The sequence below is a fragment of the Brachypodium distachyon genome, chromosome 3, assembly GCF_000005505.3.
Source record: "Brachypodium distachyon strain Bd21 chromosome 3, Brachypodium_distachyon_v3.0, whole genome shotgun sequence".
Taxonomy (NCBI): domain Eukaryota; kingdom Viridiplantae; phylum Streptophyta; class Magnoliopsida; order Poales; family Poaceae; genus Brachypodium; species Brachypodium distachyon.
Window position 1 is genome coordinate 29,728,744 of NC_016133.3, and position 27,430 is coordinate 29,756,173.

Consider the following 27,430-nt stretch of genomic DNA (forward strand, 5'->3'; position numbering starts at 1 on the left):
TTTTGATTTTCAGACGCGAGCGGCGGCGGGTGGTGGGAGGGCGAGCAGGAAGGCGTGGACGGCGAGGAGGTCGGGTGGACGGACGACATGTGGGAAGGCATGGGCTCCATCACGCTCGGAGGCCTGGAATGGCACTAGCATCATCGCTCAGCTCGCCGCCGGTGGTTTCTCGATGCGTCTTGGACTGATCATTGATGGCACTGGCATGAAACCTCGTCAGATTAAAAGGCCTAGACAGAGGCACGAGTAAAAACCGCTGCGTGTTGCCGTAGTATGTCTAGCATGTAACTCCACTATAAACCAGACTGGTTTACTCTTAAGTTCCCCAAAAAAAAGTGTTTGGTGTGAGAACGTTTTATTATTTTCATCAAGGAGAAGGGAAATGTGAAGCTGAAACAGACAAGCACTCATGGTTCAAACAAATGTGAAGTTGAAACCCACCAGAATTTATGGTTCGAAGCATCACATAAAAATAGAATCCAAGTAAATGGCGTGGGCTGTCACAAAATTCACGGTCATCAAATTGAAGCAAAACAAAATTGTATGATGCCAATGATACATTTTACAGCGTCTCACAGATACCAGCACCCCGAAGTTGACTATTACAATGTTTTTCACATCTACCACCTAGATCACTACTAGTTCCCTCTTCCACATAATTTGGGCGAGTTAGCCTTACGGGATCAGGGTGTACAAAACGTTCTGCTGCTGTGCGTCGCTGTGGTATAGTGCGTTTACAATTGCTATGGGAACCTGGACTGCGTTTATCCTGTGCGCCAACTCTGTTTTCTGCGGGGGGCATCGGTTCAGTATAGCCTTTTCTGGAAGATGATCAAGCTAGGGTTACAGCTGGTGGTCATAGCTCATCTTTCACATCCTGTCTCGAGTCTTTATCGTCAGGCTTTGGTGCATCAGAAGGTACGGAAGTGGCCTCTGCACTCTCTAAATTCTCCCCAAGGATTCGTGCGGTGAACTGCCTTGCTTCACTGTCGAAATCAACCCACTCTGGAACTATTCTTCTAGCACCCTAGAGCACGCGAGTATAAATCTTACGATTAGCCAGGGCTTAGTGCTAGACAAAAAGCAACAGGAAATGAATTATGACACATCACAATTTTACCTGGAGCTTTGGTTCCTTTGTCATTGGATTGTTGCAGAGATCAATGGTCTTTGCTCTGGCCTTTGTCGCGTTTCCACACCAAGATTCACACCATAGCCATTCTTGAGGGAGTGAGAATATGGGCACTGTATGTTGAGCATAATTTGGGAGATCCTGCATAAAGGTACTACCAGTAAGCATTGTGATAATGTCCACTTTTATGAATATTGCACTCTGGAGCCTGGTTCTAAATACAGGATTTTATTGCTAGAAACAGAAACCAGCTAATCCCGATGCAAATTGAAACTGGTAACTAGTTGGTCAGCAGTTCCGACCAGGTTCCCCTAGAAAGAAAAAATATTGCACCTGATGTGCAAGTGCTTGAACTTCTGTGAATAGAAAGAATTGCAAGGGCTATGGAACTTGACTCTTACAATTCTACGAGGAAGAAGATTTGTGCTGCCATGCTATGCAGCCTTTGAAATTTCAAATTAAATATAATATTTTGTTTTCAAAAAAACGAGTTCAACTAAAATATAACAGTATTCAAACAAATACAATATAGCTGGTCTCCTATCCAAGAAACTCAGTTCTTATCAGCATAATAATTTGTGAACCCTGGTCTCCAGGAACTAATTCTGCAGGCCAGGGGTCAACTATCATCAAATGCTACATGTAAGGGGGGGATCAATATATGTACCTGATCAAGATTTGAGAGACTATTGGGGTCCTTGCTGAGTGTTTCATAAACGACCCGTAGAGTATCCCCAGCAGCAGTTTGTCGAAATTTGGCCAAATCAACAACATAAAGAGCACTGAAACAACATCACACATACAACTATCACACAGTAATACCAATAATCATTTGTAGTATACTTGATGCAAAAGATCATTCACCTGATATGGTATGGTCTTCCGCGCAGATGATCTTTCCAGAAACCCTTTCACAAAGGGGAAAAGAACAAAGGAGTCAGCAGATAGCTTGAGAAAGCCATAATTTATTTTACGTTACCATGAATAATTTGATCTACAGCAGTAATATGGTGTGTGGTAAGTTAACTAACTTGTTTCCAAAATCGGTAGCCATCCATCTCCTTGTTGTTATCACAGAATGGGGTATATGCAAGGGGGCGGCCCTTCAAATTCATGTCATACAGTTCTCCCATGTCTGTCCTCACAATTTGATCCGCATCAACAAAAATAACCTATTTGGGAAGTATCAGAAAAAGAAACCATTAGAACATAATGAGGCTCGGATTACTTTTAATTATTGAAGAACACTATGGATTACAAGGATCTTAAGGTGTTCATAACATAAAGAAAGTACCTTCCTCAAAGAAAGTGGGAATATGACATCCAGAAACAAGATCTTGTATGCCCATATAATCCGTTGCTTCTCTTTCTGTTTGTGCAACCATGTTGGCCATTTATACGTGATAAGCTCATAACCGAATCCATATTCCTGAGCCATGTGGGGTATGACATCCTGGAGGATTACTGGTTAGATAAAAACAGAGAGGTCTAACATCTCTCATTAATTAATAAACTCAAAAGCAGCTCGTCAACCTTAAACTGTGGAGATAGATAATTCTTTATGAACCAAAATTTCACTGGCCTTTGTGTCTTCTTCAAAACACTCAAAATCATAATTTTGAGGAAACGCTCATACCTGCAACAGAGTAACTTGCAGGTAAATCACATGTTCTGATCCATAACTTCTCTTTTAAGAGTAAAATAGTGTATGATGTACAACTAGGGTGCAAGAATAGCTGCGTGTGCAGTATAGAAAATACTGCAGAAATCATGTGTAACTCTAATAATGCTAGTAACTAGTCTAAGAGAAAAAGTAACAGTTCTAGCAAGAAGCAACTAAGGAGGAAAATGACTTCAAGGCTTAATCGAATATGTGTAGAACTGTCAGCACTATAAAGTATAAGTAACACTGAACAGCATGGACAGAAAATGCTGTACATATTTACACAAAATAGATAAAAATCCTCAAAATGGACACTTACAGATGCCCAGAAGCAACAGAAAAAATGTTAATTGTCTCCCCTTGTCTTGCATCCTTAAGGTCCTGAATAGAAATGCACATTAAAACTGTTGAATATTTCACTGAGCAACAAATGCGTGGCATAACCAGTAGCATGTGATCCAAGCATCCAAGATTCTAGCTTGGATAGAATCTCTAGCCTAAGCTCGTAAATACAGCTACTTTTGGGTGTTCTCTCATGTATATCTCTACCTCTAGGCCTTGTGTATATACTGTTGTATATATGTTTGTTCTCTTTTAATAAAATTCACCGTCTGGCCTCCCTTACATTTCTCATCAAAAGAAAAAAGCATGCATGAAACTAGCCTGTAACTTTTACATGTAGAATCATTCTTCTACTAATATTTCCCGTAAATACAAATCAAATGGAAATCTAGTTCATTAGCAATAACAGGAACAGTCAACGGTATCTTTGATCAAACAGATAACTGGACTTCCTAAGAAGTTTCTTTTTGGAAAATGTTTTAGATTTTGTATCAGCAACAAATGCTGAAATGCATAGCGAACAATAATCAATGGTTTTTCGATCTGCCTCATTCTGTAATCGCTCTCAAGTAATTGCTCTTTTTCCCCAAGAAATCACTTGGACGATCCAAACATCAGTAGCAAAACATGGTTTTTTCTTTTCTATACCCTCTTTGTAGTAGCATGCACTGGAATTAAATAACTGGCAGAAGAAATACTAACATTAATTTTCTCAGATTTCTTTTTTAATGATGCATCACCACTAATGAAACTAGACGCCCATTTCAAAAGGTTGCTATTCCAGCCTTTGTTATCCTGCATTAGAAAGTAAAATTATACTCAGAAATTCAATAACATGTTTTACAACTAAATAAAAACAGACCATCTTTTCCTGGAAATGGTTCTCATCATCAGCATTTAGTAAGTCCTCATGTTCCTTGCCCTTTTTCTTTTGCACTTCAATGTGTATAAGTTTGCCCCTCAAGCTATCTATAGCAATGAGTTTCGAAGGCAATTCATACAAATCAGCACTACGTCCAGGAGCAAGTTGTAGGTACCACACCCCTGGAGAAACTTTCATCTGCCAGTAACCCAAGTTGGCCATGACAAGTGTGTCTACCAAGTGTGGCATTTGTTTGGTTCCAAGTATAAACTGCAGACCACGGGGAGGTTCTCGGTCCTTTTCCATGCAATGACCTGAAAGAAAAAAAAAATTATGTCCACTAGAAAAATCCAACACAACTAAAGAGATGATTACAAAATACCAGACCTGTCAGGAGGAGCGCTTCAAGTTCAAATACTGCTTGCAGTGTCCTAACATCACCAAGATTCTCCAATAGAATATTATCCAAATCATGGCTGCCACAGCAAACAACCACGAGAAATTGATGGTACTTTAATATAGAATATACCTTCTGATATTTTCTTAATACTTGGAGGCTAACTTACATGGCAACGACAGGCTCGACAAGCCATGGTTCAGGAACATCGATGTTCATAGTAAGTGTTTTAGATAGTGGCATGTTTGAGAAGAAAGCTTTAGGTCCATGTACAGAATAATCTGTGTTGCTAAAATCATCCTGCATATCAAATAGCCAAGCATTATTGTAGACAGTGGGGATATGATAGCCAGTAAAATGTAGGTGGTCTTACCATCGATGGAAGAACAAATCTGTAGTAGTTCTTTAAAGGAAGATCAGCAAGGGAACTCTGAAAATAATCTGTCAATATTAGCAACTAAATAGATAGGAATGCAGCTAGTGCAAGAGCTCAAGCATAGAAGCATCTCATCCATGATCCACCTAGACATAGTAATAAGGCTTCAACAAATACAAGACACAGTAGTTTCTACAATCATACACTTCAATCAAACAGAGATGGTCCAAATGCATCTTCCATTTTTACTATCTATATAACAGATAAATACTCCCTCTGATCCTAAATTCTTGACTAAAATTTGCCCAAATATGGATGTATCTATTCTTAAAAAGCGTCTAGATACATGTAATATTTCGACAGCAATTTAGGATCAGAGGGAGTAGCATGGAAAATTTTGCTTGTGGAGATGAACTGAGCATTATTTTCTAAAGTCAAGAAGCACAAAGAACAGATAGAATAAGACGATAATTGTAAAGGATTATAGTCACTACAGATGCAAATTGCGAGATCTAGATTAAATTTCACTAGAGTTGAGGCATGGAATTGCCAATATGTAATTGAACTTTACCCTTGTCCTATTCAATGAGATTGTGTACTATTATTATTATTATTATTATTTGCAGAAAATGGTGAACTAATTGTGCCAGCAAATCTCTAGGTTAAATTGTTCCAGTTGTTGAACCGAGTCAACTAATTGTACGTATGGTCACAAAGATTTAACCAAATTGCTCGAGAAAAGAGATAAGCCTCTAGATTATTAAGGTTCATCACCTAACCTTGGCAACAACTGAACTAATTAAGTGACTATAATACAATATAGTTTTAAGTATTTGATGTATTCAGTAGCCTGTATGTGCACAAGCAGGTGCCATATTAGACTAGTTGATTCATTTCTCAGACTGGTAATTCAGAAATTCGAAACAAAAACTAATCAACAACTATGGGTACATATTTCAACTAATTTTAGATGCAGAATTATAGCTAACTCATAAAAAATTTAAAAATACATACAATAGGATTGAGGACAATTCTCATGCTCGGCTGAATCTGTCTCCATAGTATGCGTAGAAGAGGAGAAAGTTTTTGCCCAGCGGGACTTAGCGGATCAATGACAGCATCAATGTGAATACTTGAATTCATATAGTTCAGTTTAATTGCACTGCATGGTAAAGAACAAAACGAGGTCAAACTGTTTGAAGTTATCATAATCCAAGAATACTCCAAGTTTTATGCAGGTTCTTGTTTTGGTGCTTGAGACTTGCACTTAACTAGACATGTGTTGAGCCTAGTGTGAGATCATGTCATGTTTGTCTTCATAGCTTTGATGCTGAAAGCTCCTTACATATTTAGACAAGTCATAATGCAATAGGTGACTTGAGAGTTGAGAACCAACAAGGCAACAAGCTAAACAAAGTTGAATAAAGTTTGAACACACCCTTGGATTTCAAATCATATTACCCACATATGTTATTTGAGCAAGTTACAAAACCCAGCATATGACAGCAAAATAGCTCGCCATGATATTATTTAATGAACATTTTTGTTAAAACATGGACCGGAATACATAAAACTTGTGTTTCCAGGTATAATTTCATCGGCGCTACAGAAACTTCTGACATGAAAATTGAACTGCAGGAAAAAAGAAATACTGAACAGTAAACACCCAGTTATTTCAAACCAGACAATTTAGGCGAGTAACTCAATGGTGCACCCAGGAGCACATCCTCCTGGGTGGAACAAAAAAGTTCTCAAATGTAAAAAAAATCTGAAAAAGACATAAATGTCCAAGTCCATTGTGTGCTTGTTAAATTTCATGGAAAAAGATTAAGTTTGCATCCTGTATATTTAAATTTACCTTCTTATAGAACCAAATAAAGGTGAAAATGTACATAAACATAGACAACATGAAGTAAGTTTTGTTGGAATTCTTTTGACACTTAAAGTACTTTTTATGAATTTACTGCTAATAATCCCAGGAGCGCTACTCCCATGAACCACTTCACCTCTATCCTTTACATCAAGGCTATTATTTTCTGAGCTACAGTTATTAGCATCGAGCAAATCTTCTCCCTGTTTTCTTATCTAAAGACTAAACAAATTATCAGAGCTTACAAATTCTAGAGTTTTGTCAGAAACCGTGTGTATAAACATTGTAGTTCCTCCCTGAAGTATAGTTTTAGCCAATAAAATGTCAGCTACATCGTGGACCAGTGACCCCAATGTGTAACTTGCGTAGTACTGCTTTTTAGAAATAGTCATATCACACAGTAAAAATAGGAGTATATTCTAGCTGAATGTATATCCATCCAAGAGAAAAGGAAATCTACCTGTGTTCCGCGTGTAAAATTTCAAAGTGGGCTCTTTCGGATGGTCTTTCACGGACAGACATTGACGATGAGACCAACATGGTGATATCACTGTAGAATTTGCTGCAAACAGGTTGCATCTATTAGCATTTATCATTACTCTAATCATCCCAGATAAAAGTACTCCAGACAAATAATTTTTAAATATATCTGTATTTAGCTGTCATCCGAAATAAGGGGCAGAAAGGGAAGCAGGAGGGAGATGTAGAACTTGTTATTTATCAAGAGCTCCTCGCCTAATATATTAACAGAGGAATGTGTGCTAGTACAAATATGTACCTCACAGTACAAGTGTTTGAAGACGCCAATCAGGCTACTCTGTCTATAGTTGAGCCTTTAAGTAGCTAATTAAACCCGAAAAGCCACTAGAACTACTAAATGCCTATAACTTACCTTGTCAGGTAATCAGGGTCAACACCAGCCCATTCAACCTCTTCAACTATTTCATGTATGTATTTCGTTCTTAACTCATACTCCATAGACTCAAGGAGACCTAAATCATCGGTCAAAAACGAGTCACCTACACCCACAACAAAAATCTGCAAGGTAGGAATAACAGTCATAAATTACAGAAGCTGCAAGAAGATGGAGGTTCAGTCTGTAGTTGCTGAACTTTACTGCGTTGAATTTATTTGAGTAAATTACAGAAAACCACCACATTAGTGGCTAGGGTTACAGATTGGTACCAGTCTACGTTTTTGTTACTAAAAACCACCGGATTGGACTAAGTGTGTGGTTGAATAACCCCGAAGCTGACAAGGACGGCCCACCGGTCAGGCCAGCGTGGCTTGCCACCGTGTCCAGCGCCTCCCACGCATCGAGGTCCAGATTCACGTGCAGAAACTTCACGAGAACGGCCGAGCACTACTGCCCCGCCTACTCCCTCAGTTGATTGCAGAAATCTCATGTTCTTGGGCTCCTGTAGCATTAGGAAGAGAGAGATTTTCTTGGGGGGATTTGATTTGGTGAGTGCAGGAGGAGGAGGAGGGAATTCGTTCGTGTTTGGTGCCTCTCGTCTCTCCATGCTTTGTCAAGTACAGGGAGCAGTCAGTGCCAGAGATCAGGACGGGCAGCATCTCGGCCGGACTTGGAGAAGAAGGCTGGGTGCGCGGCGTCCAAAGAGAGCGCAGGAAGGTGCGGGCCGCACTCGCCACGCGGGCAACACGGTGGCAAGCCATGCTGGCCCGACAGTGGGTCCTCCTGTCAGTTTTGGGGTTATTCGCTAACAACCGCACACTTAGTTCCATCCAGTGGTTTTTAGTAACAAAAACGTAGACTGGTACCAATCTGTAACCCTAGCCACTAATGTGGTGGCTTTCTGTAATTTACTCATTTATTTTATAATCCACTATAGAATAATATACACAAAAGCAGTAAAAAAATTGTTAACCAAACAATAAAATAGGCAAAAGCGGGTGGTGCAAACTGGATTATGAGAATCCACCGCAATACCAAACAACGCCGGAATAATCGTGTCGCCACAAAAAGATTGTTATACTGTTCCTAGACAGATAGCAATGGTAATAATAACTCCCTCCATTTCAAGTTATAGGTCTTTTTAAAATTTCTGTCAGTCCAATCTCGAAAAAAGAAAATCTGCCAGTCAATTTGTTTTAGCTTACACTATTAATATAGAAATTATACCAGCATTAGCAAGATCAAAATGATATTACCAGAACAAGCATAAACTATACTGCCGTGATGCATAATGGTTTATCAATTTGTCTTCTATATTCAATATATATGCCCAGTTAGGCTCTCCCCTATGGTTTCCCGTAAGAAAGGCATGTGTATTTATGGGAAGCAGCATATTTTCAAAGAAAGTGAAGGTCAAAGTGTCACGTTGGAGACCGAGTCAATGTCCTAAAACAATATAGTGTGGTAAAGAGGAAGTATTTGTGTATTGCGGCCGGCCACCAAAAGGACCAAGACATGGAACTAGTTTCGACATCAACAGAAAAATGAAGGAAACATAAATCTTACCCGTCCATTTGTGATAACAGCGTTGCTACCGAACTCAAGCCCCAGTTGACCAAACAAGAAGTCATTCAGCTGCATAACCAAAGAAATATGAGTGATATGTTCCTGGGAAGATTTGATGGGGAACTGACATGAAACTTGAACATAAGAAAAACTCGCGAGTCATTGTTATGGTTTTTCAGTTTTCACCGAAAATAGGCTGTGGTTGCCAAGTTCACAAAAGAGTATTTACAGTAGATTCGCCCAAACTGTATTGTCAAAAAAAAGTAGTTCTGGTTTGAAAGGCCAACTGGTCTTGAACAGATGGTGGGCCAGTGGGCAACTGGCAAGAAAGCAGGTAGTAATGATCCTCCGAGAATCTATCTATGTTATAATATGCACTTTGTGTCACTTGGTGAGCCACTAAGTAACGTGAATGCTCTGTAAATAGGATTGGGTGAGATTAATAGTAAGAGTTTGGTTTGGTCTCTGCTAAATTTGAGCTCAGCTATTGCAGAAATTGAGCCAATGCTGGGACCAACAACAATTTCAGCTAATAGATACCTACGACCTACAAGTACATAAATATTTTGGTCTCTAGGGCTCTTAAGCTGAACCAAGCACACTCATTACTATATTAGCTCAGCTAAAACTGCGCTATGATGGTTAGAACTGCTCCCAGTTCAAGCCAAACTCAAGCTAGATCCAGTATCCATAATGGTCAGATTGACTTGATCAATCAATCGTGTGGACGAATTAAATTGAGCTATCAAATGAACAAAGAAAAAATCATGTCATGCTAGTGTTTGCTTGAACCCAGCTCTGTTAAAACTAGACATACTAACAGTTTAGAGAGAGAATTTCATAAAGAGGAAAAGAAAGTTCAGGCCTCAGATACTGACCTTATCAATCCTTTTGAGAACTGTGTCAGCAGAAAAACTTGCAAGCCACGACTTATAATCATCAACAGGCAAGTCTGTTTCAGCAGCCAAGTTATACACCTCGTCCATCATGGGGCTAATCCTATCGCCGACCGCAGTAGAGGCAGGCATATGTTGGCTTTCATAAAATTTGCAAAACCCATGTAGGAAGCCCAGTACCTTTTCCTTGTCACTGAAACAAGAAATAACTCACAAGATTAGTGACAAGCTTGATGTATTCAATGATGAGAGGAAGAAAACCATAGGCTGTCTTTTGTAACAAAAGAAAAAAAAAAGAGTGAACCTGAAAGATGAAATAGTTCTATCAATGATATCCTTCATAAGTAAAATGTTTGAAGCACTATCACTGCGAGCATAAAGTAGTAGACCAACACGAGCTCTATTAGACCCGTCCATCTGTATCATGTTGGAGAGAAAGACAATATCAGTAGAAAAATATATAAATTGCACACTATTAACAGGCATGATAGGCAATTGCTGCATCTACCAGGTAACATATGGCCTCATGAAGCAACTTTGTCCCAATCTTTGAAGAAAGATCAACAGCAAGTAGATGAGTTACAGGCTTCACATCATCTGTAGCTGCAGACACATTTAACAACTAAATTACAACACCAGATATCTTTGACAATACATGACAAGGTGCAAGCACAGAGTAGTAGGAAGCATACTTCCATCAGAATGTAAGTAGTTAATGTCATGAAGGACAGAATCTTCCTGATGATACGATGCAAATAGTGAGACAAATCTCTTCTTCTCTGTACTCTTGCCAGTAATCTGAAGGTAAAATATTCTATGGTTAAGTGGATAGAGAGCCAATGCTGTCACAATTTTCAGAAATCGTTGTACTTACGGATGGATTGTACCGCTTGTAGCTACTTTCTGACAAAAATTTCTCCAAAACATCTGTATGGGACTGGATATGCCCATAATAGACTTGTTCTTGTATCCTAGGAAGCTCATCATTCATAGCATTCATGGTCGCATCCTTTAGAAGTACAAGAATAGTAAAATGGAACCATGTTAGCTAGTAACTATTGCTTCAGCAGTTTTAATGTAAGTTCCTTAGTAGAGTCAAATTTACAACTGGTAAATGGAACACCGAACACCTGATGTAGAAAAGACAAATTTACAGTTCTTAAATTTAAACACTATGAAGGCTATGCTTCTCCCAGTTCATCAACTTCTAAGTTGGATAGCAAATTATTACCTCATTTGATTCATGCACGAGTCCGTTCATCAATAAACAGCAGTGGAGCTTATACAACCCAAGTTTGTGAACAAAACGAGAATTTTCTTCAGCCTCTTGCTTGTACATGTTCTCCTTTTGCAACTTTAGCAGCACGTCTTGAGGGTGAGATTTAGCACCTGACCTACACATTATCAAATACAAGTAACATAAGGAAAATGCATTGATTCTGTTTGGGCATTAAGCTCCAAAAACTTAGTAAACATGCTTACAGTACGGAATCAACAAATGCCTCTTCCACATGATGAGCTTCCACAGGCTCTTCACTATAGTCATCGCCACCATTCCTCAATTTATGTATCTGAAGAAGAAATAATCACTAAACTACAGCTATGTAAAATTTAGAGCATCTACAGACAGTATAGTTTGGCTTAACCTGTCAAAATGATGCAAAGACCAAGATAATGATTTTGATAACCAATGGATCATGGTTTTATCAACCAAAGTTTGAAGTTGTAACACGCTGCAATTACCAGACAGCGAAAATATCCAACATAACTGGATCTTAATGTCACTATATTCTAATTTCTAAGAATCCATATCAGCCATAATTCGATCATCGTTGCAAAATGTTCTAAAGAAACAAATATATAGTATGGAAAGAATCATGACAGGATATATGGAATAAATCTCAACCTTTTGGTTTCAGTGATAAAACTAGGCGAAGAATTTTGTCAACATAAAAACAATGTTTTGTTATTACACTCATGAAACCATGTAAAGGATTATCAGCAGACGGGCTAGAGCTTTCGTTGACTCATTTTTCATTCAATTTATAAGAGGGGAGTCAAGTTCACTCACATTGCTTAGGAATTCGAAAGCCAACTGTGTTGAGTATGTCTCCTTGATGTACAAGAAAAGCCTTATTATCTGTACAAAGAGGAAACATTAGCAAGCACATCAAAGTGTAGGAGTGCAAATTTTAGAAAATCACGGCACCAGTTTAAGAGCAAACTGGGAAACTGGTTCTACATTGATGCAAGTTTTTAGAGGAATGATGTAAACCAGTTTGCCATTCTAACATGCATAAAGCAAAGTAGATCCCAAGAAATGACAGTAATGCAATATTGAAAACAGGATTACCAAAGTGGAAGTGTCATCTTCGCTCTTAGATCCATCGTTTACTTGATGAGTGCCATCATTTTCTTCAATAACATTTATGAATCTTGAAGAGTACATTATGATACCGAACCTTACAGGGACACTATCTTGATATAGAGACATGATCGTGTCAATAGTCTGTAAAGTTATAAGTGAAAATAGCAAACACCAGACTAGAAGTCAATAAATGAGTACTGCACAGAAAGTGTAGAAAACGCATATTTCCTCTTAAAGGTAAGCAAGATACTAGCCTCTGCACCACATGCTGAAGCCGGATCAAGTACATAAACAGCATGGAATAGATTTTTGCGGATGTAGCGCATCTGACCAGGGTAGACTGGCATCAATAGCTACAAAGAAACAAATGAAATGGTGAGACAACCATTAAAGATTGAAGTAGTTTGGTGATACAATTTAACCAGGGTATGGAGAAACAAGTCAAATAGATGGTGAAGAGCATAAACCAATTATCTTTGGACACCAAACAGTTCTCCTAGATGATAGAGCAAACTAAAAATGCAAAGACAGAAAGATAAACAGACACGGCAATACTATTCCAAGGCTTATGAATTAAGATATTTTATTATTGGTAAAGAACATAGAATCAATTCCTTTATGCCCCTAAACTCATGGAATTAATAGATTTACTCGAGTTCCTCATTTAATTTGGCACAGCAAAGCAACATTCAAATGACAATCTCTATCCAATAATGTTGATAAAAAGAGAAGTAAAACAAACCTCATTGAGGTTGCTTCTCCACCTTTTATACAAGTCATCCTCCTCCAAGTTATTAAGATAGTGAACATGGGAAGCCCGGAAGTCAACACGGAATGAATTAGATTCTGCTGGTGGCGCTGCTGACAGGATCTTGTGGACAGCACTTTTAGGCAACTGGTAAGCATTTTACAGTATTTGTAAACAAAACACGTGAATCAGTGAGAAAGTAAAAAAATATAGAGTACATGTACTAAAATGGAATAAGAGAAAAATAGGAATCAGGTAATGAAATGCTTAGAATAGATATGGCACATGCATGTCATACTAACTAGGTAACATGATATGTTAAGTTGTTAACTAATAACATGGTAATTCACAGCATAAATACGAAACATTCAACAAAAATGTATTAGCATTTTAAAAATATTGGTCATAAAAGGACCAATGCTGAAATGAATATGTTACAAAAATATAGCCAAGAAATACTCCAAACATCCTCACTGCAGAACAAATGCTCTGATAGCCTTTTAGACATAATACATTGTACTTACTCCTATTTACTGTTCAAGCTCCAAGAATAATTCAATGATGGAATTATCATCAAACTTGGACAAATTAAGGATACGAAGGCGCTTCAAGTCAAAATCAAATCCCAGAAGCTAGAGTAAATTGCGCAGAACCACCACATTTCGGTGACTTGTTGCGAAAACCACCGATTTTGCTAATTTTCGCACAGAACCACCGCAATTCAGTTAACTTGTTGCACATAGCACTGATTCTGTCGATTACGGCGTATAAGCGTGTTTCTGACACCTCGGGCACACGTGTCGGGTTGACCGGCTCACCATGGTGTTAGCGCCGTCAGTGACCTCGCGGGGTAGCTTGGCCACAGAGGCCTCCTCCATTGCAGGCAGCCACGACGGCTTCTACCCCTCCATTTCCCCACCCCTCTTCCCCGACCTCCCCACACGCACGAGCGCGCGCATCTCCTCCGCCTTCCCTCCGATCCCACGGCCCAGCGCACGCGCAGGCTAGCACGAGAGCCAGATCCTTCTGAAGCTCTACCGCCACGAGCTCTCTCTCGTTTCCATGCAAGCAAAGCGGCGATGCAGGCCGCGCGCGGGGGAGCGGCGGCGTTGATCTGGCGCCGGAGCAGTTCCTGCGCGAAGGAGCCGCCGCGGTTGGGGAGGGAGACGACGAGGATGGAGGGTGAAGCTGGGCGTGCGCGCGGCGGAGGTGGAGAAAGGCAGAGGCGCTCGCGACAGCGAAACAGGGGACGCGCGCGGGGCGGCAGGCGACAGCGCGGACGCGCGCGGTGGCGGAGCAAGGGCGGCAGCGCGGGGGCTGCAGCGGAGGCGCGCGCCGCGTGACGGGCGGCAGCGGAGGCACGGACCAGGGGCGGCAGGGGGCAGCGCGAGGGGCGGCAGGGCGGGCGCTCTCGGGGGCGGAACAGGGCGGCGCGCGCGAGGTGAGGCAGCGGAGGCGGAGCAAGGACCACGCGCGGGGCGGCGCGCGGCCGGGGGGCAGCGCTGGGGGCCGCCGGCGCTGATGGGGAGGAGGGGCGGGCGGATGCAGGAAGCCAGGAACATTAGGAGGAGGATGGTGGGGCCCGCGGTCAGCGGTAGAACAGTTAGGCTTGGACATACCTGGCTAACGGACGTCTAACGCCATGTTGAGCCAGTCAACCTGACGTGTGGGCCCGAGGTATCAAAAACGCGCTTATACGCCGCAATCGGCAGAATCAGTGTTATGTGCAACAACTTCACGAAAATTAGCAAAACCGGTGTTTTTCACAACAAGTCACCGAAATGTGGTGGTTCCATGCAATTTACTCCAGAAGCTATGATAAGAAGAAGTATATAAACCAGCAAAGCTAAATCATATAGTGCTAAATAGGTTCTCGGATGAGCAATGAAGCTGGCAGTAATATAATCCGCAGATCTCATTTTGTAGTTCTACTGCAAATTGCATGCAAACGCTTCGCAAGTCATAACAAAAAAAAATCAGGATAACAAATCTACTTCTCATTTTTCAAAAGCAAGGTTTAACCAGTTTCTCTAATAATATATTGGTAGATGTTCATGATCTCCCCATTACTGAAACTTAAAAAGAAGTAAATAACAAACACCAAAAGTAATTCTCTTGGAACAGAAATAGCTAGCCAGATAATACATTTAAAAGCAAACTTAAAATAAATACACCTTTAATCGGATGAACTGATCAGCCAGAGATAATTCTTCACGGACCATATCCATTAACCTGTCAGATAAACCCTAATCAAATGTCTACTTTTCTAGCCACATATGTATATTAGACTGCAAAAGTGTTAAACATCTTAACATGAACAAACTTTGAAAGTTAGTGAAGTAGTGCCAGATACGGACCAAACACAGAGCAAACAAAAAAAGCAACAATAGAGTTACGAAATATGAGGTGCTGAGGGAAAGGAAGTGACAAGTGAAGGAATGAAATGTATGCCAAATTGATCTGCTTTTGATAGTTGTTATGTTAACCCCACTGCAAAACCTAGCAAATCTGTCCTGCATGAGTGGACAGCCATTGCAACTAGCGTATCGCCTCTAACTGCATATGCTTCCCAAACTCTACAGAATCAAAAGTCATGTTTGTGTTATGATTTCCTAGACTAAAACTCTTATCATTGCCTTAGGCTCGACTCAAGAGACTAACGCCAAGCTCACGCCTGTCATCAAGCTTCCAAGCTTACAGGTTCGTGTTCGAAAAAGCTCGTCAAGGCTGGACTCTGTAATCTCGGTGGCAAAAGATTGTATATGTCCCAAGGCCTCCTTGGGCAGCCCATCATGAACACCCAAACACCACCATCCATCCCCTAACTTCCCTTGTGTTCACCAGCCCTGCGTCCATAACTAAAGCCAAAGACCAAGGTGCCGACCTGCTCCATCAACGAGGACGTCCTCCACTGCCTGGGTGACACTGGTGTCGCCTGCTGCTGCTTTCCGGCTTTACCTAGGCAAGGCCGTCATTCGCCCATGCTCCCATCTCGCCACAATTTTTTTTCATCAAGGCAACAATGCCACCAAGGATCTTAAGCCTTTTTGCCTTGAATATTGTGAATCTTGTCATGGATTTAATGGTCTTCATGGATACTCTGAGCGATGTTGCTGTCTTGACATTGGAATTTTATTTATTGGTTCCCCTATGCTTAGGTTCTATACTTAAAATTTGTGCAACTATTTGCTACCGAGCTACACCGAGCTGAGCTCGAGCTCCGTCAAGCTTTGGACGAGCTGGGCTTGATTCTGTTTCGAGGTTAGAATGTAATTTAAGGCTCGTTCGAGCTTGACATATTGACAGCCCTAGTTATGGGTGAGTGTGGTTGCACTGGGTGAGGGGCTTGTCAGATACAGGGCAGTACCCAAGCTCAGTGACATATTGGAGAAGTGGTGTGTGCTACACTTTGGGAGAAGGGATGTCATCTTTCGCTTTAACTAGCTTGAAAAAGGCCAACAAACTATTATTTGCAAAGATCCTCTCGCATTATAAGTTTGAAACTGACACTTCTGGGCACAAATCTTCAGTTGGACGGTTTCAAATGGCGTAGTGACAAGTGGCAGAAAGAATTAATCACCAGTTGTTACAGGATATATTGATTGAAGTCCCTTTTCAACCTACCAGAAGAAGTAAATTAATTCACCGTAAGCTCGTCAAGGTGAGAAAAGCTAAGCAAATTATACTCCCGCCATTCCAAAATATATGACACTTAAGATATGGGCACACTCTCCAAGATGCAACTTTGACCTTTGCTTTTAAAAATACGTATATGTTAGCAAAAATATTTTTTTAACTATTTTCATGACAAATCTAATGATGCAATTTCTACCAAACAAAACTAAATAGTTTTCATAGAGAAGTTTGACTGCATGCTTTCCATAAGTCATGGATTTTGGAATGGAGGTGACAAGAAAAATAGTTATCCAGGAAGTACGGTAGAACATACAGGTAGAGATCAAGATCCTCGATGTTAATCAAAGCACCATTCAAAGCCATTAATGACTTGCCAGGTGGAACCATCCGCTGATTTGCTATGATTTCATCTTTGATGGAATCATCAAGCTGTACAAACATGAAATTATTATTGACAGTCTGCATATGGAACAGTAGTTCATATGAATGTCCTCAAAAATGAAATATTTACAAGCTTGCAAAAAAAAGTAGTCATTCTCAATTTCTCATTACTTCTGTTCATAGCTGAAGGTTTAAAAGGAATTCCAGATAAAACATCTACCTTCATCCGTGACAGTGAAGAAACTACACTCGGAAAATTTTGATTGATTTCCTGCATTGACTGCAAAGGATCTGATGCATGAAGGATCCTCTGTGCTGTCTGATGACCCAAATCTGTGGTGTGCAGTAGAACAGGAATAAATAGGACGCTTCTGTACCATGGCATGATGTACAGTTGTAACTTGAAAGATAAATAGAATCACAAAACAACGGCAACCGGTACCTTTGAGTTCCCAGACTTCAAGTGTGTCAGATACTGTCGATGACAATAAATAATCCCGGAAGGCCATTGCCTCGTCATTTAGCTCTGGCTTGCGCTCCTAGAGAAAAAAAAAGGATTAATACTTGTCTCGCGATACAATATACCAAGTCAACAAAGTCATGACTGAACTAAACGAACCAAAATCTTGGAAAATATGAACCCTCTGACTTCTTGACCGAGGTCCTCAGTTTTCGGATCTTCGAGAGCAACACCTGGAAGAATGTAATGACTAATAAGGAATGTTCAGGTTTCGAAATATATAAAAAACAAAAGGCATATATATACGTAGGAAACAAATCCTACAGCCAGGTGTGGTTTCTCACGACATAAAGTATGTACCCGTAGCATGGATTACGAAAAGACCACCGTAGTATATACACTACTTTTTTATGTTGTATGCATTTTTTTAGGCATACTCCTTTCTATGTTCAAATATAAAGTACATCTTTCAAGCATCTACACCCATCCAAGGTTCAAAAAGGTGTGGTTCAGTCCTAGGAGGTCGGGGAGAGAGAGAGAGCCTAGCACTTTTCTTAACCTTGCACCCATGTCTCATATACTACTATGCATGGGTGGACCTGGCATATAGACAAATTTTGGAAAAATTAGAGACCCCAGCCAAGCTGCACTTTGGAGCAACTTGGGAGGCCCATTAGTGTCTAAAGTCACGGCCAACTAACTTGTGCACACCCAGTGAAAAAATTCTGGGCCCACCACTGCCACTATGTGGTACTATATATGCTAGCTAATTGTGCTTACATATTACGTGTACATGCTGTATGATGTGCTATGCAGTACCTAATCTATGTTGTGAGATTAAGCATTCAAAGTAACCACACCCAGTTGTAGGAAAAAGGTTTGAACCGTGTGCACATACCCCACCACACACGAAACCATCGACCAACCAAAGGAAAAAGTTATGAATGATGCCATCTTCACAACTGATTTATTTCATAGAAAGAGGTGGCATGCGAGATTTTTCACTTGCTTGTTTTCAACAGATACAGCATATTTGAGAATTCCATAATAAATATCTTTCTTATTAAGAACTGACTGGTGATGTGTGTATGCTCTGGTGCAAATATAACACCTAACAAAATTACCCTTCTTTATAGCAGTGTCATCCATGGCCTTGTATTCCATGTTTTTTAGGGCGAGTTCCACCCCATAACCACTCAAAGTGACTGCATCTACAGCACCAATGGAAGCACAAAAGCTAGATGTAGCCTGGCATCCAGATGGCAGAACAGGGCGCAGAGCATATCTGACTTTTCCCTATAAACAAAATATATTGTATAACAGTTAAAGCTTACAGCTGAGGAAAAAAATATAATACAGCAAAACTAGAAGCAAAGCCAGCAAAACATAAAGGTTTATGGTTGCAAAAAATAAACTAGATGCTGATTAGAAGACGTTAGTCATGATTCCTTATATTTGTGCCACCATTTGAAGTGATAAAAACATGCAATATAAGCATACTCAGAACAAGACATATTTGAGTATCTACAAACATCAATCTTGTTCGAAGTTCAAACCATTACACATGTGGTTCTTACGCAGGAGAAGGTCAATACACATAGAAACTATAAACGATCCAATTAGTAGGATTACAACAATGACATAGAGGTTTGGCGCAATGAATTAAACAATTTAGGATCAGAGGGAGTACTTCATAAAGATTACTGTTAATGTGACTAAAGTTCATCTAAGTTCTCACACCATGTGAAAGATGAATTCCCAGTAAGTAGTAACAATTGGAAACCGAAAGAATCAATAGGCTATCAGCGACCATGAAGGGCTGTTTGGTCTGTGACCCAAGCGGCCAGGCCAAAATATTGCAAGCCAAACTTAGGCAAAGCCAGGTCTTTGGCAATTTAATGTATTTAGCAAAGTTGCCTAGGATATTGTTTGGTTTGGAAGGAAATAGATACCAATGTTTTCATGCATCAACATGTAGTAATAGCTTGAACATCAACAATTTTACTGACAATATCACTCTAACAACACCTATGTTTATTGAGTTCATTATTCTCTCAGGACCTCAGATACCCTGAAAGCCTGAAATACACCAGAAATCAGTCAAAAGTATGATACCTTCTTTGATGCTTCTGCTAGACGAACGTGCAGCTCCTTGAAGCATTTTGTCCCAACAGCCCCATAAAGTATAGCAACTGGAGCAGTAACATTTGAGCGAGGATATACATGGTCAAAGTCAAATAGTTCTGGTTGTCCAGTGGAGTCCATGGTTCTGTTCAACAGAAGTTCAGAGTTTCACACCATACAGCCTGAAGCCCTACACAAAGTGACAAATAAATAATAAAGATACTTACCGCTTGCCTGATCCCTCAAGCCATTTATGTAGATCAGCTGAGTTAAACAATAGAGCACTCCCTGTGTCTACCCAGCAGCAAGTTCCTTCCACAGGACCATGGCCAGAAATTTGCTCCAGTGCATCATCCTCAACAGGAACTGAAGATAATGACTCTTCTGCAAGCTGCCTATAAAGCACTAGCCTTGGCGACGCTGATCTGAGTGTAAGAGAGAACTCAAAAATTGAAGCCAGTGGCTCGCCAATAAGTGAGTGGACATCCTCAACAATCTTCTGGACACAACACTTGGCCGTCAAACATTCAGAACCTTTGTCCAGCTCCTTCCAATGGTCAACAAAACCCCAAAAAAGATCCTTCCCCTCTTTTGAGAGCAGTTCACTAATAAGAGTAGTAAACATACCAAATTAGGTGTTGCCAAGAAAATAAAAGGTAAAATTGTTTAGTAACAACAATGCTGCAAAATATTCATTAACATTACTTAACATGCTTATGCTCACTGGCTTACTTATTTTGCGTGTCAGTTGTGAACTTGTTAGTATAACCTAGACTTATTTATCAGTGATCAGTTAGACGTACTTGGTAAGTATGAACTTTGCACAACTTTTGGCCAATCCACTGGTTCACTTCGAAAGCATAAATAAGAATTTTAGTGGCACAGCATTTGGTTACAGTTAATAAAATCAAAGCTCACATGGAAAATTGGCAAAGATAAGATGAGCTTGCGTTGAAAGCAAAAAAGAAAGTATATAAAACGTCGTTAAGAGAGCAAACATTTCAAATTTTCAGTGAACAGAGAAGACACGGTGTGTAAAAACTTACGACACAGAGAACTACTCACTTGGCTTCGAGCAGCAGCGGCGTGCCTGCCCACTTGGCCCGGAGCGCCACCTGCACGTTCTTCTGCCGCCGGATCTCAGCCGCCGAGGCGCCCCCGGCGAGGCATCCGACGAGCACCGCCGCAAGCAACGCCAACGCCGCCCCCGAGACCCCAGATCGGGACCCTCGCGCCGCCGCCATGGGCGAGACGCGCTTCGATCCGAAGCCTTCCCGCCGCTTCGATGCGAGTTACTAGACGGCAGAGGAGACGGAATATGAAGCCCGCATCAGAAGAGAGACTTTGTGAGGGTTTTGGGTTCGCCGCCGACGAGATGTGGAGCGCGGGGGTGCCAGGAGACTTCGCCGGAGACCTGGGTGCTGTGACTTCACATAAATAGCGACTGGTTTCGTCGGGCGTCCGATTCTCCACGCACGCAGCATGAGAGGTCCGGATTAGAGGGAAGGCCTGGGCGTTCGGTTTAGCGGTTTAGCCGAACCGTCCGGTTCGGTACTCTTGTTTTCAGAAAATTCGGTTCTCGCAAAATCACAACCGGTTGGTTTCTACAAAGAGTTAAATAAACCCCGACTTCTCGATCCTTCGAACCAGCACCCTGTCCTTATTAATCATGCTCGGTCGGCATCCCGAACCAAAATTCTGTTTGAGAGAGCGGAATTGCTGATAAGATAGATAAATCTCAGGATTTTTATAAAAATACCATTGAACTAGAAAACAAGATAGGTTGTGATAATTTTAGTACAAAGATATTACTCCCTCCATCCAATAAAAGATGTCTCAAATTTGTCAAAATTTGGATGTATCTAGACATGACTTAGTGTATAAATGCATTCAAATTTAGTTCAAGTTGAGACATCATTTGTTGGACGGAAAAAGTAGAAAAAAAAGATGCATTCATTCTTCAATGCCACGCACACGTAGACGTCAATACAACTATGCGCATACGCAAGCGGGCGGGTATGTGTGTCATTTCACACATGCTCGAAAAATAAATAATAGAATTAAAAATAGAAAAGTGTAACTATTCTAGAAAAATAGAAAAGGATAATCATCAAGGTGTCCAAGTAAAGCGAGGTAAATGATCAAAGACAGACTATTAACGACATATAATTAATTTCCGAAGTAACCCAAGACACATGATAAAATTCCCTACATGCATTTGCAAAATTGTAAATAATATTTCCTCCGTCCAATAATTCTCGTCGAAATATTACACGTATCTACACGCTTTTTAGATACATCCATTTTGTGTGAATTTGAGACAAGAATTATGGGACGGAGGGAGTATTATCTAACTTAGTCTAAAATATAGGAGACGAATCTGGGTAGTAATAAGCTGAACTGAGTTAGTCAACAAATCCCACATTTTACCACTATGTCAGCAATCCCATTCTCTCAAACGTTGTTTAATTCCCAAAGGTTGAGATTAGACGGGATTAAAAACGACGAAAATATGTAGAGGGGTAGGGAATTATCCAAACGAATTGTTAGGGAATTTGCAGGAGCTGGATCCAGCGCGGCCACCCATTTAGGTTGTACGCATCTATTTCTGACAAACGCACGCCCAATGCGGCCACTCATTTCGCCCCGCATCCGTTTTTTTCCCGTTTGGACGCATTCCGGACCCATAGTTGGGTCGGGTTTGCGTCCGCACGGACAACGAACGGACTAGCGCCGCTTCCGTCTCGTTCGCCGAGTCAAACCCTTTCAGCTTCCCGGCTCCACCTTTCATGGGCCCATCAACCCGCCTCCGGTCCTAGGTAAATGGCGACCGCTCGTCCCCATTTCCCCACCACACTCCCATTCGCCCCCACTTCCTCAAACCCTTGCCATGGCCCCGAAGAAGTTCTGGCCACGTGCGACCAAGAACATCGAGATATGGCGGCGCCGGGCGCAGCCGCAGGCCAACCTGCCCCGGGACCCCGACTTCTTCATGGAGGAGTCTCTGTGCAAGGACCAGTGGTTGTTCACCGTCGCGGCTGGCACCACGGACCGCGCGATATGCACAACAGTGATGCCCGGCAATTGCCGCGGCACCACACGTGTTCGCATGCGCAAATGGCGACCTGGACGCTCGAGCCTGCAGCTCCCACACCGACGAGGTGTTCAGCGGCAAGATGGTGCTCTGTGAGAACCTGGGCGCCGAGCGAGATGCACCCAGAGTTCACCGATGATTACATGCTTCCCTCTGTTCATGGAGTCCGGCACGACGAGGTCCCCGCACCTAAGCGGCATAGCAGTCGTCATCAAGTCGCTACACCTGAGGTGTCACCCGCTGCGATTCGGACAGCTATCATGACCTCCACCGACACGGCCGCCCTTGCTGGCGTTTAGTCGGAACAGGGGCAGAGGAGCCAGGGGCGGCTGCCGGAGCTTGATCCCCTTCTTTCCTGCGGCGTCAGGGGCTAGGGGAGAGCGGCAGAACTCCGCCTGAGAGCCTGCTCAGTTGAAGTTTCACGCAGAAACGCGGGCGGAGCTCTTTTTTTTCCCATGCTGAACTCGTTGTCTCACAACACATGAGACTCCAGAATGAGTGGTGGATAAAGTTTAGTGGTGGATGCATGATAGCAAGGCACGGTGTGAGTCACCTCTGTCATGGTCCCCCGGCCTCTCCCTCTCACTTGTTTTTGTTCTTTGAGCTACCCACTCCTAACGCGGAGATGGTAACTCCGGGCTATCTCCATCTTCACAGCCACATGTTTCATCTCAGACCTGCCGAATTAGTTTTTTTTTCTATACTACAGAGAGATTAACAAGAAAGTGGTACTTGTGTCAGACGCGCATTTTTTTCTAACACTTTATTTTTCTCCGATTCTTTCTCTTTATCTCTCTCACTATCCTACGTTAAAGAGCATTGTCCTACATGACATGTTTTAAATACATATTTAATACATTATGGTAAATAATTTGTATATTATCAGTTTTCAAATACCTCGTGCACATGAACTTGTGAGATTAGTACATCGTATGATATGCACCCTTATCAATTTTTAAATACCTCGTGTACATGAACTTACGAGACGGTACATCACGTTATCCAGAAAAAAAATCATAGTGCATGACAGATACACGACAAGTTCATCACAGATCTATAAGTTAGATGAACATCACAGATACCTAATTACCTCATCAATCCTCGATCGTAACAATCAACAATCGATGATCAAAGAGATAGAACGAAGAAACGAAGAGAACTCGAATTCAACTTTAAATTCAACAAAACCACGTATGTACTCAGAATTCAACAAGGTATCATCACAGGAGACATAAACTATTCCTAAGTACCTCATCAACCACAATCGCAGTACCTCTTAGATCTATGTATGGACTCTCAATTCAACTCAACGAGAAACCGCGAGATCCAAAATCAGCATCTTCCACAGCCCGCGATGGGATACCAACTAAAAAAAAAAATAGATGGGGGAAGACGGGTAGCCGAGAAACCACAAGATTCAAAGAAAAAACACAAGACAACCGGGGATGGGGGCGGAGGCCGAAGGAATCATGGAGGGCAGCCATGGCTAAGCCCACGGCCGGCGGTGGCGGAAGCCGAGACAGTGGCCTGCGGGGGCGCCCTGAGCGCCACCTCCTGGCCTTCCTCGATGTGCGACCACAGCCCGAGGGGACGCCTGGAGGTGCCGACGGTGGTGTCGTGGAGACGTAGGGCGGGTTGTGAGGGAGGGAGAGAGAGATCAGGTAAAGGTGGGACACCTCATTTAATTGCGGAGTAAATATGGGGATTAAAGGAAAGGAGAGAGGATTAAAAGAAAGGAAGAGGCACGTGGTTGGTTACCAAATGGGGGTAGATCGCGGGGGAGTCACTGGAGGTTTCGGCTACCCACTCCCTTGTTTTGTTTTGCCGCTCTAGCACAGTAGTTTTTTTCCTGTTGTAACTTGTAAATGACAGGAGATAACGGACGCGCAGAAAAGAAAACAACCAATCGACACTAAAACAAACGGCCCACGCTACCATCACAAAAAAGAAAAGATGCACGCCGCGCGGTAATGAATCAGACGACAGAAAATCCATGACCGTAATTAATACTCAGAAAACATCTCGGCAGCAAAAGCGTGAAAAAGAATACTCTGTTTATCTCGGAATTTTCTTAATTTTCAATTGAGACAATATACCACATACGAAGTTACAATCTCTGAGCTCTCTTCTCTGTAAATATGGAATCCTGCCCAGGCGTGTTAGTGCGTGATACGCATCTATCGACATAATCGCTACAATTGCATCTACATCCAGTACTGTCTACATCATCATCCACTCGATCTCCTCTTTGACGCCACGCATCTCATTCATCTCGGAGAAGACGAGCTCCTCGGCCAAGCTCGCCCGGAGCGCGTGCACCTCGTCCATATCAAACCCGCGCTCCAGCTTCTCCCCGTCCCACAGCTCCATCCATTTCAGCGCGAACAGCCCGCACGACGACTCGTCCGTCTGCTCCGGCAGGCCCTCCTCCACACGCACCATCCCCCACCCGCCGTCCTGGCATGGCGCCGGCCGCCCCGCCGCCTCCATGCACCGCGCCACGCCGTCGCGGATCCTGGCCAGCGCCCGGTCGTAGTACGCCCGCGCGTCGTCGTCGCCGCGCGCCGCGTAGTTCCCCGCGTCCAGCACCCGGTACTCACCCTTGCCCACGTCGAGGGCCGCCACGAAGAAGTGCTCCTCGTGGTTCACCAGGAAGAAGACCACGTCGTGCTCGAGATAATGCCTCGCCGTCGAGGTCATGTTCTGGTGGTCGGGCGGCGTTGTTGGCGATGGGCGTAGGGAGCTGCTGCCCAGGTACTGCAGCCAGTCCTGCTCCTCGACGCCCAGCAGGAGGACGCGGCGTCCGTTCCTGAGGATGGTACCCTGCTCGTTTCCTGCGGCCTGCAGCAGGCGGCGGCGCAGGAGCTCGACGGACGCGTCCATGACCGGCCCGGAGATCTTGCGCTCCGGGCCGTCGCGGGAAAGCGGCACGGCGAGTGGACGCAGGGCGTCGGCGCGGAGGCGTACGTGCGGGCGCTCCGAGGAGACGAGCAGCTTATGAGTATTATTCTTATCAGTATTAGTATCATTTTTATCATGGCGGGCCGCCCGGATGATGTACGCGAGCGTGGCGGCCTCTCGTAGCGTGCGATCGGAGACGACGAGCGGCGCCGGGGCCTGCACGCGGCGGCGAGCCGGATACCGGCTGCAGCTCTTGATTTCCGGCACGGCGTCGAGCGGAGAGGTCGTGCAGCTGCTGCTGTGGCTGTGTTGTGACTTCTTGGCATGCCTTATTTCCTCCTCGTCTTCGTGATCGGCGGTGGCGACGCGGGTTCGGGTGCGTGCGGCTGCCGTGGACATGAAAGCCATGGCGAATGGCGAGGCTCTCGGCACGACGGCGTGGAATTTATGGGCGAGGAGAGTCGGTGCCGACAACACGTGTCTGATTGCTTCCTGGAATGGTGGATTAAAATTAGGTAAGTGGACAGTGTGGAATCGGGAAACTTTAGTAAGTCGGTTGCTCATCAGTTGGTAAAGGCGGTTGGATTGGAGGCTACGGAACGGAAAAGGCACATGTGGTGACTTGTTGGACGGTGACGCTGTTCACCACTTTGATCCAAAGGTTCGTCGATCGAGTAAGCAACGAATCTAGGAAAACTTGGCCTGCGAGATGGGGGCTGTGCCCCGCGCCTTGGGCCTTGGCCGCGAGGAATGAAATACACTCAACAAAAAGAAAAGAAAAGAAAAGAAAAGAAAAGAAAGAAATACACTCGATCATAGCATAGTAGGTACCGATGCTTAGTAGTTAGAGAAAAGAGAAAAAAGTGCCGCCATACTTGATAAGTATATGACGACATTTGCTTATAAGATCATCCTACACACCCAAGAAAGAAAATCCACTCCTCTCCTTTTATATCACGTCTCTCCTCCGCGGGTCCGATAATATTCACTTTTTCCGGTGATCAACCAATACATGTTTAAGTTTTTACGAATTTGACTTGTGTGTTTCTTGCCTTAATATGTTTAAGAAAATTTCTACTACTCGATCAGAAGTATTGATAGGCACATCAACGAGCACTATCATGATTTGGTTAATATAGTAAATCAGATAAGGCATCTCTAATCAAAGAATAAGCTAGAAGGTCATGTTTAAAGTCGAGTAAAGAATAAACAAAAAGTTGGTAAGCAAGTGTCTCGTGCTAACCAGCATTTCCGTTTATACTAAATCAACGACACTTATTGAAAAGGAGCAAAGAAGAAGAAAAAAGTTGGCGGGGAGTGTCTTGTGCTTCAACACTCGTTATGAATCGGAAGAAGTAGTATTTTTGAGAAATAAATTAAATACGGAGTAGTATAACTGTGCAAGGAAACATGAAAGGAAGAAAAACAAGAAGACCTTGAGAGCCGCCGATGTATCATGTATCGGTATGTAGCAAAATGTATGGGTAATCAGGTAGGAAGAGTTATAGGTGAGCTCGATGGATCGATGGATCACCTCGTGTCATCGTCGGCGCCGGTGGCGAGGTAGAAGCGCTGGAGGTCCGTCCTTATTTCCGCGTTGAGGGTCCAGGTTCGTGTGCTCGCCAACGCCTTCCTCTGACCAAACAGGCCTTTCCTCTAGGCTTTCCATTCGGATGAAGCCAATTCAACGAGTAGTAA

The 27,430-nt window shown here is 42.7% G+C and overlaps 2 protein-coding genes across 3 annotated transcripts; both read right to left on the minus strand.

Moving 5' to 3' along the window:
• Positions 1-495: 495 nt before the first annotated feature.
• Positions 496-21,205, minus strand: LOC100837496 (UDP-glucose:glycoprotein glucosyltransferase). 2 transcript variants are annotated; one of them, XM_010236508.3, is made up of 37 exons: positions 20,803-21,205; positions 19,965-20,342; positions 19,729-19,882; positions 18,738-18,909; positions 17,773-17,846; positions 17,596-17,692; positions 17,374-17,486; positions 17,086-17,201; positions 15,311-15,368; positions 13,131-13,283; positions 12,643-12,741; positions 12,374-12,529; positions 12,092-12,160; positions 11,503-11,591; positions 11,252-11,414; positions 10,895-11,029; positions 10,713-10,818; positions 10,529-10,623; positions 10,325-10,437; positions 10,003-10,213; positions 9,125-9,193; positions 7,535-7,680; positions 7,103-7,204; positions 5,787-5,934; positions 4,770-4,826; positions 4,566-4,696; positions 4,387-4,475; positions 4,000-4,313; positions 3,840-3,932; positions 3,115-3,176; positions 2,666-2,768; positions 2,427-2,585; positions 2,164-2,304; positions 1,997-2,040; positions 1,800-1,914; positions 1,121-1,273; positions 496-1,027 (listed from the first exon to the last, which is right to left on the minus strand). In XM_010236508.3, the coding sequence occupies exons 1-37, from the start codon at positions 20,979-20,981 to the stop codon at positions 857-859; spliced, it is 4,827 nt and encodes a 1,608-aa protein (XP_010234810.1). In that variant the 5' UTR covers positions 20,982-21,205; the 3' UTR covers positions 496-856. The 2 variants fall into 2 exon arrangements, with proteins under 2 accessions (XP_010234810.1, XP_010234811.1); XM_010236509.3 differs by lacking the exon at positions 3,840-3,932.
• A 3,663-nt stretch (positions 21,206-24,868) lies between these two features.
• On the minus strand, positions 24,869-26,141 carry LOC100821935. Its single transcript, XM_010236512.3, has one exon. It carries the CDS (start codon positions 26,138-26,140, stop codon positions 25,052-25,054), a length of 1,089 nt encoding a protein of 362 aa, XP_010234814.3. The 5' UTR covers position 26,141; the 3' UTR covers positions 24,869-25,051.
• Positions 26,142-27,430: the final 1,289 nt, after the last annotated feature.

Coding starts and splice junctions, on each gene's coding strand:
- LOC100837496 (XM_010236508.3), bottom strand. CDS start 20,981: ATGGCGGCGGCGCGAGGGTCCCGATCTGGGGTCTCGGGGGCGGCGTTG. Junction 11,592..12,091: donor CTTTCGAATTCCTAAGCAAT/GTGAGTGAACTT, acceptor TTTCTTCTTCAG/ATACATAAATTGAGGAATGG. Junction 10,819..10,894: donor ACAAGCGGTACAATCCATCC/GTAAGTACAACG, acceptor TTTTACCTTCAG/ATTACTGGCAAGAGTACAGA.
- LOC100821935 (XM_010236512.3), bottom strand. CDS start 26,140: ATGGCTTTCATGTCCACGGCAGCCGCACGCACCCGAACCCGCGTCGCC.